This window comes from Mus musculus, chromosome 3, assembly GCF_000001635.26.
Source record: "Mus musculus strain C57BL/6J chromosome 3, GRCm38.p6 C57BL/6J".
Taxonomy (NCBI): domain Eukaryota; kingdom Metazoa; phylum Chordata; class Mammalia; order Rodentia; family Muridae; genus Mus; species Mus musculus.
Window position 1 is genome coordinate 101459652 of NC_000069.6, and position 7690 is coordinate 101467341.

General features: G+C 50.2%; 1 protein-coding gene across 5 annotated transcripts in view; it reads left to right on the plus strand.

Moving 5' to 3' along the window:
- Positions 1–3409, plus strand: part of Igsf3 (immunoglobulin superfamily, member 3) — an 86389-nt gene extending 82980 nt beyond the window's left edge. For 4 of the 5 annotated variants that reach the window (XM_006502342.4, XM_011240287.3, XM_006502343.4 and 1 more), the window contains one exon: positions 136–3408. In XM_006502342.4, coding sequence (XP_006502405.1) covers positions 136–386 — 251 coding nt within the window. In that variant the 3' untranslated portion in view covers positions 387–3408. Of the gene's footprint in view, positions 1–135 lie in introns of all 5 variants that reach the window. The other variant, NM_207205.2, reaches the window with a different exon arrangement.
- Positions 3410–7690: the final 4281 nt, after the last annotated feature.

Sequence of the window (7690 nt, forward strand, 5' to 3'; positions counted from 1 at the left end):
CTCCCAGTCACAGGTGGCAGGGGAGGACTAGGAGGGTGTCTGGGGTAGTTTCATCAGGTCAGGAGAGCTCTCAGGAGCAGGGAGCAGGCGCACAGAGTCCAGGCTTCATCCTCATGGTTCCTTGCTGCCTTCCAGGTTCAACCCTGCAGTCGCTCATCTGCTCCAACGATGCCCTCTTCTACTTTGTCTTCTTCTACCCTTTCCCCATCTTTGGCATCCTCATCATCACCATTCTGCTGGTGCGCTTCAAAAGCCGGAACTCCAGCAAGAACTCAGAGGGGAAGAACGGGGTGCCCCTGTTGTGGATCAAGGAGCCTCACCTGAACTACTCCCCGACTTGCCTGGAGCCTCCGGTGCTCAGCATCCACCCGGGAGCCATTGACTAAAGAGGCTGCCCACTCCCAGCAGACGTTGCCCATGGCAGGGTCGGGTCAGGGGAGCCCTCTGGGCTTTTCCTCATTGCTTCGTGCTCTGTGATTGGACAGGCGACAGCACCTGAACTCTGCAGTTTCTCTGCAGGAGCCAGTCAGACCTGGAACTTGTTGGAAGCTTCCGGTCGAGGTGATGGTTGCCTCTGGGCGGCAGCCCTGGTTAGCTGATCACACCCAGGTGTCATGATGCCAACATCCTAGGTTCCTAGTTTTTGGTTTTGGTAACTTAGTGCGTAGCTCCAGGTGCCGCATCTACTCGCCAATCTAACTCATGTTCTCAGATCGGTGCTATGGGGTTTCCTGTGCTGTGTAATGTACTCTTTTAAGCCCCTTGGGTCCTCTCCTTTTGGATCCCATAATGTTGTGGAAGAGTTTCTCTCACAACTGATAAGCAAGAGGAAGACGCCTTCATAGTAACAAGGATTCTCTTCCAAGACATTTTTGTTTTTGCACATTTGAAAATGCCACCCGTGGATCAAAATATACCCAAACATTTTTTCTTTTTTTTTCTTTTTTTTTTTTTTTTTTTTTTTACTTTCTTAGCAAGACTTGAAAAATATGTGTAGCGTGGGCCCAATTTGTATCTTATCTCTTCCTTCAGCCGGAGTTGTTGGAACCACTTTATAGTCAAGATGAAAGCATTGAATTTCGCTTCAAAGGACTGACTGCACATGTGCAGAAGAAACCCTGCAGGACCCTATTAGGAGCAGATGGTGGCCAGCCAACCAGTCCGTCAGGGAGGCAAAAAGGCTCAGTCCCATCATTGCCAAAAAAGAAAAAAAAAAAAATAATAATAAACGAGCCAACCTGAAGGAAGGGTCAAGGGCTCCAGGCGGCACCCAGTTTCTGAGGGTTGCCCTGATCAAAGGCAATGACTGGGGATGAGGGGGGGACGGGTGGTTGTTGGCTTGGCTTTGGCAAGCTTGGTCTCTTGACTTACCCCTGGGCAGGTAGCTTTCTTCTGTAGGTGCTTTGCCAAATTTTCAAGGGGACATGTCTAGTGAAGCCTGAAGGGGCTGCCCTGAGTGGAGGGAGCATTATGGCCAAAGTGGCCCCTGTGCACAGGCCCAGTGGAGTGTGCTGAGCTGCTACACTGAGCTTAGCAGAGTGGAGCGTGGGAGGGCGTCTTAGAGCCTGGTTGAGAGGTTGGAGGAGTGCTTCCCTCTGTCTTCCTTCCAGTGAGCCTTTCCTCGGAGACGGTGAGGGCATCCTTATCCATCGCAGCTCTTCCCGAATCTCAGTGCCATGGAGATATTGTCCTCGGATAGGACCAGGCACAGCCCTTTGCCATTCTTGTTGTCCCCCTGCTTTCAGCAGACAACTCAGAACAGGAGCTGTCACTTTCCTTTGTTAGAGTGTGTGTGTGTGTGTGTGTGCGTGCGCGCGTGTATGTTTATGTTGTTTGGTTGTACTGGTGGCTTTTAATTTTCAGCCCCCAAATCTGAACTCCACTGCCTCCACTCTGTTAAGCCAGATGCTTAGCTGCCCTGGAGCCTCATCAATTGTAAATCCTCCCTTTTGTCACTCTGAGGGTCTCGTGACCCCTCTCTTCCCCATCCTTCAGTGGCCACATCTTCTCTGGGGAATTTGCATCCTGAGTCCCAAGAGAGAGCCCCTTGGCAAAAGGTACCCAGGATTGTGGAAGTAAATTTAAGGAGTGATTTCTGCAAAGCCTTGTCCTGAGAATAAACAGACAACACAAAGGCTGCAGGACTTCCAGGTCATTGGGCCAGGCTGTTATGGATCCTTCCGAGGAGTCTGCTAGGTGTGGGCCGTGTGCTGAGCAGAGAGGGCAGGAGGCAAGATGCAGCCTGACAATCCTTCCTGGCCCTCTTGTTCTCTGAGAAGTGTCCAGGCAGCGCCACCTTAATCCTCCTGTGCCTGCCCTGCTGATTCTCATTTTTGCTGCACGAACACATCAGAGGGACCAAATTGGCTCAGTCACGAAGAAAGAATGTCTTTTGTTCTGTTCCTTCGATTCATGGGTGTGGGCTCTTGGTGGGTAGTTGCTGACTCCTGAGTTTTAGGCTGAGTCAATGAGGGAAGATTGACGCCAGAGGGCTGGCCTGGATTAAGATTTCAGATCAGCTCTGTAGCAGCAGAAGACTCAAGTAAATATGCAAAGCAACCGCAGGACGTTTGCAAGGAGCAAAGAAATCTATGTCAGTATTTTAACAACCGTTTTTTGCGTGTATTTTCTGCAGGGCTGGGGTATGCAATCAAAGTTTAAACTCTGAGCTTTCTATGAAAACAAAACAAAACAAAACAAAAACAAAAAAACAGAAAAGAAAAAGAAAAATCCAAAACCCTCAGGACCTCTCTGTGGCTGGGTCTATGGACATGTGTTGTCGGATAAATGGTGATGGCGCCCTCAAGTGGCTAGAAGGCTTCACTGCATATTGTCTGTTGAGGCTTTTGTCCTCCGAGATCAGAGTACTCAAGAGAGACTCCTGACATCTGTCCTCTCCAGTGTCACATTTATGAGCATCTCCACTGTGCTAGGCCTGTCCCAGGACACTATATGACCACACCCTCTCTCATCGGTGTGTTTCTGTAGCAAGTCTTCATATTTGTTTCCAACAATGGTGTCTCTGCGTTCATGTTGAAGACAGAGATGGGGTAAGAAGACTATCCGTGCATGAAGTAGAGAACTGTTGGTTTGTTTCTTTTTTTTTTTTTAAAGGAGAAGCTATTTGTAAGCCACTGCACAAAGACGTTTTATATACACTGCAGAGACCTGTAGTAAATTATGTTGACAATACGCTGTTTACATTTTCTGGAGTCTGATGGCCTCCTACCCCTCACTGAAGCAGCCACCTCCTGCTGTGGGACTGTGCTCAGTGGGTGGCCTGGAGTTTTGCTCTTGGCACTGATGTACCAGATTCAAGTTTTACACGCTGTAGCTTTTCTATGCATGCCCTCACCCAACCTAAATTATGTTTTTTTGTATAAATGATAAAAAAAAACTTTCTCAAGACACTTTTGCCACATGCTGAAATGTATCACAACTCTACACCTACCAGTTAAGAGTGCAGCCCTGGAGCTGTGACACAGGTGCCCCCCGGGCCTGCTAGGCAGACTGGGAAGCTGGCTTTGCTATGGGTTATGTGACTAGTTTTCCTTTGGTGGGAAATTTGGGGTAAGAAGACACCAGTGAGAATAGCCTTCCAGCTCACAGGGCCTCTGCTGCCGAGACCCAACTGCCCTTCCCAAGCCCCGCTAATGCTCATGAATGGAAGTGGACAACAGGCATGAGAATAGGAGATGGACAGTCCAGGTGGTGAGACTTGGACACCAGTTACTACTGTGGGTGATTGACAGATGCCAACTGAGAAACATTGGAATATTGCAAGCCCTAGAGGTGACCACACTTAGTTGGGTCTTTGGAGTTCATAGGACAAGCAGAGGAGGGGGGACAGAAGGCAGAAAGTAGAGGAGGTCCCCCCTCTTCCTTCCCTCCCTTCCTTTCCCCTCCCTACCCCTCCCTCCCTTCCACCTCCCTTTTCCATCCCGCATCCCCAAGGCTCAGCCCTATGCTGTCCTCTGCACCCAGCCCTATTTGCTGCGTTCTTCTTATCACCTACCTTCAGCTGCTTGCTTGCTTAGCCACAAGTTAAAACTGCAACTGCTTATCCCTCAGGTGCCCACAAGGGTTCCACGTTAAGTCTTAAATGTGTTATTTTTGCTTATGAGGTGAAAACATGGCTGTTTATTTCTTGGGTACCCACAAAATGGTTCCCTGTTATGCATGATTCCCTCCACCCAGAATGCCCTATTTCTACCAGGAGCTAAATTTTAAAAAGGGAAGTAGAGTATTGTATAGTAAGATTACCCCTATTAAGCCCTTGGTTAAGTGAACATGTACCTGCCTGTGAGGCGTATGATGAAAATGACCGTCTGTGTGTGGGGCCTTAAAGGGCTGTGTCTGTCACTATGTCCCACATCCCTATACTTTATAGTTCCAAGTGTTTGGTAAAACTAAAGCCCAGGGCAACAAAGTGGCATGCCACAAAGTGTCGTCTGGGCTGCCTGGGCCATCTTAACCTTCTCATCCACAATTACCCACAGTGACAAGAAGGGACAGCTGGACCACACAACACCAGTCACAGGAGGCACGCACACCAAGCAATCCTTTTAGAAAGGGAAGTAGAGACCGTTCCGGCGCGTGAAAGGAGCTCGTTGGCTCTCTGCTGAATTCATTATGGGGCATCGGAAGCCACTTCTGATTCATGATGTCTGCTAGGCAGGGCCCGTCGGCACATCCATCCTGAGGTGCTTCGTGAGAACATGGCCTATCTCCTAATGAAGGAGCTGGCGCTGCTCACGGGTCAGAGTACACAGAAGGTCTAACAGGTCCATCCTCAGCCAGTACATGGAGACCATGACCCAAGGCACTTCCCCCCCACCCCGGGAGATGGCGCCGTCCTTTCTGCGGCTTGCCTCTGCCTGTACAGACAGCTCTTGTAGCTCGTTCCCAGAACCCCATTCATCTCAGTCCATTCCTGTGTGGGCCAAGGGGGAGCCTTTAGACTCAGCCCCTCACTGCGTCTCGGGTAAGCCATTTATCTTCTCCAAGCCAGCTTGCTCACTGTGAAGACGGAGCCGGCAATCCAGTTATGTCCAGCCAGGTGACATGCTTACCAAGCCCCACCCCCCCAGACTTGGTCCTTGTTCCTTTCCTAGCTCCAAGGCAAAGTTCTGACAGCTGCCTGGTACATGCAGTCTGGCCCCTCCTGCCTTTCTGACTGTCAAGGATGGGGGAGAGAATTTATTTTCTCACATTCTGAGCCACACCTTGCACCTGCCCGGTTCCCAGGATCTACAGGTGATGTAAAGTAGGCTTCATGGGGCAGGGCATCAGTGGATTCCCAGGAACTCCCTGGCAGAAAGACATTTAAGCTTTTAAGGCCAAATTGAGACGTGGTACATAGATCACATGCCTACGTGACTGGGCCCCCACCTGACGGTCAGGAAGATGATGGCAAAATGCATGCTTCATGTTCACAACTTGACAAACATGCTTGGTGTCTGTCTGGACAGCAGAGAGTCCTGCTCACAGAGTAAGTGTTCCCTCATTCTCTCAGCTGTGCAGGGTCAAGCATGACACTTCTCTCTGCAGGAACGGGGACAGCCAGGGAGGAGAAAGGATCCGAGGGTGCACGTCTGAGAATATGGAATGACACCTTTGTCCTGTCATAGTGTCAGTTCAGGACCAGCCCCATGGACACAGCTGTCTAGGGGAAATAGTCCCAGCCTGACACCCCCCCCCCCCCAGGTCTAGTTGCCTTTATTAGGCACATATAACCAAGGATAAATGTTGGGTGTTTTGGGGACAAAGAAAAATGTTGTTGGCTTTTAAGACATGCTGTGGGGCTTGTGCACAGAGCAGTGGCTGGGGATGAAAGGCACAGAGGCAGGGGACTGGTTGTCTACTCAGAATGGGAGAGAGTGTAAGCAGAGCAGGGACTGGAAGGTCACAGCTGGCTAAGGGCTTGAGGGCACCTTCTGGTCACTTTCCCTTTATCCTGAGCAGTGAAGGCCACCCTTATGGAAGAGGTTCCTGGGGCTCTTGGGTGGGTGGGTTTGGGTGGGTTCAGGTCTAGATGGCCATCCCTGCTGGAGGGGCAGGGAAGGTCAGTGGGCAGGAGCCTTTTTTCAGAGAGGCTATTTCATCATTGAGGAAGAACCTTAACTACAGGTTCATTCGTTCTGTTGGGCATGGAGAGGGACTGGGCTCCTGTACTGTTTGGGGACTTGCCCTATCTGGGGATCCTTCCCAATGTACCTCAGTTCTCCACCAAGTGTTCCCAAGGCTGTGACTCTCAAATGACCTCCTCACCACTCCTCCAGGACATAAACAGACCAACAGCCACCCAACTAGACAACTGTCCAGTCGCCAGCCATGGCTTTGTGCTCAGGCTCCACAGCAGGTTTTAAAACCCAGCCACATGAACTCACCAGCACCTGCCTTAGAAGTGGTTTGGTGTTTTTCTTGTTGGGCCAGCTGCTCAGAGCTGGCTTCTCCTGGGAACATGTTGAAGATCCCGGGTCGCCTGAGAGGAGCTGCACGGCTTCCCAGGGAGCTTCGAGCAAACGCACACTAGTCCTTCCCACCTGGGTTCACTGCCAAGCTGCTTTAACTGGGGGGAAGCAAGGCTAGTCCAGCCTTTGGGCAATGGGTAGAGGCTTTCAGGCTGAGCGCACACCATTGGCCAGGGCTAAGATGCTGGGAATGCCATGGCCTGAGAAGGGGAAAGAAAGTTTAACCTGGCTACCACTGATCTCAGGATGGATTTCTAGGGTTTGGATATTCCTCCATCCTCCTCTTGCTCTGGGCCTGCTCCCTGAGGCCCCATAGTTCCCCGACCCCACATCTACTCAAGTCGGGGGCCCTGCTGTTGGCCATAGAGAGAATTCCACTCCAGTCTCTCTCGATGAACAAATGGGTTTATTAGGGTCACACACAGTGTAGATGAGGGCTTCCTGGAACATGGGGGACTCAGAAGCAAGTGCATCACCACAAAGCTTACCTTGCCTTGAAGGAGGATGGAGGAGAGATGCATTCGTGTGCCCTGAGCCTCTTTCCTGCTAAGAAGAGATGTTTCCAGTTAGGGGAAATGGCTAGGGGACGGTAGGAGAGGGCTTTACAGGAATCTTAGAGAAGGTTTCAAGACAATAGAGTGCTGGGCTGAGGATACTTTAATGTTCCTTCCATTTAAAACTAAACTCATGTCAGGACCCCCAAAGATGGGCTTGCGGTGTCACTGGACCTCTTTATTTGTTCCTCCTCCAGTGTGACTGCATTGAATCCATCTCCCTTTACTTTTTATTATTTTAATTTCCTTCTTTCCTTCCTGCCCTCTTCATTACTATGTTGGGATGGGTGTCTGAAGTCGGGTTTTTTGTTGTTGTTGTTGTTGTTGTTTGCTTGTTTGTTTGAATTTCCAGACCCTGACCTTGTGCCCTAAAAGCTTCTGTAATGGTGTCTCCTTGAATTCATGAATCCATTCGCAAGTCATCTCAGCCAGCAAACCTGTGTACAGGGTCTGTCTGTCCTGCATAGCCGTAAATGAAGATTTGCAGCTGAGTATCGTGGTCCCATTAGAGGTGTGTCCCCTGGAGGCCTAGCCTGCCTCCCCAGAAACCTGAAAGCGGAATGATGACAAGACCGAACTCTAGTTGGACCGAGTCGTGGACCTTGGCTCCCTGTACATCTTAGTCATGAACTTGAATAAGTTACCTAACTTCTGTGTCCTTCG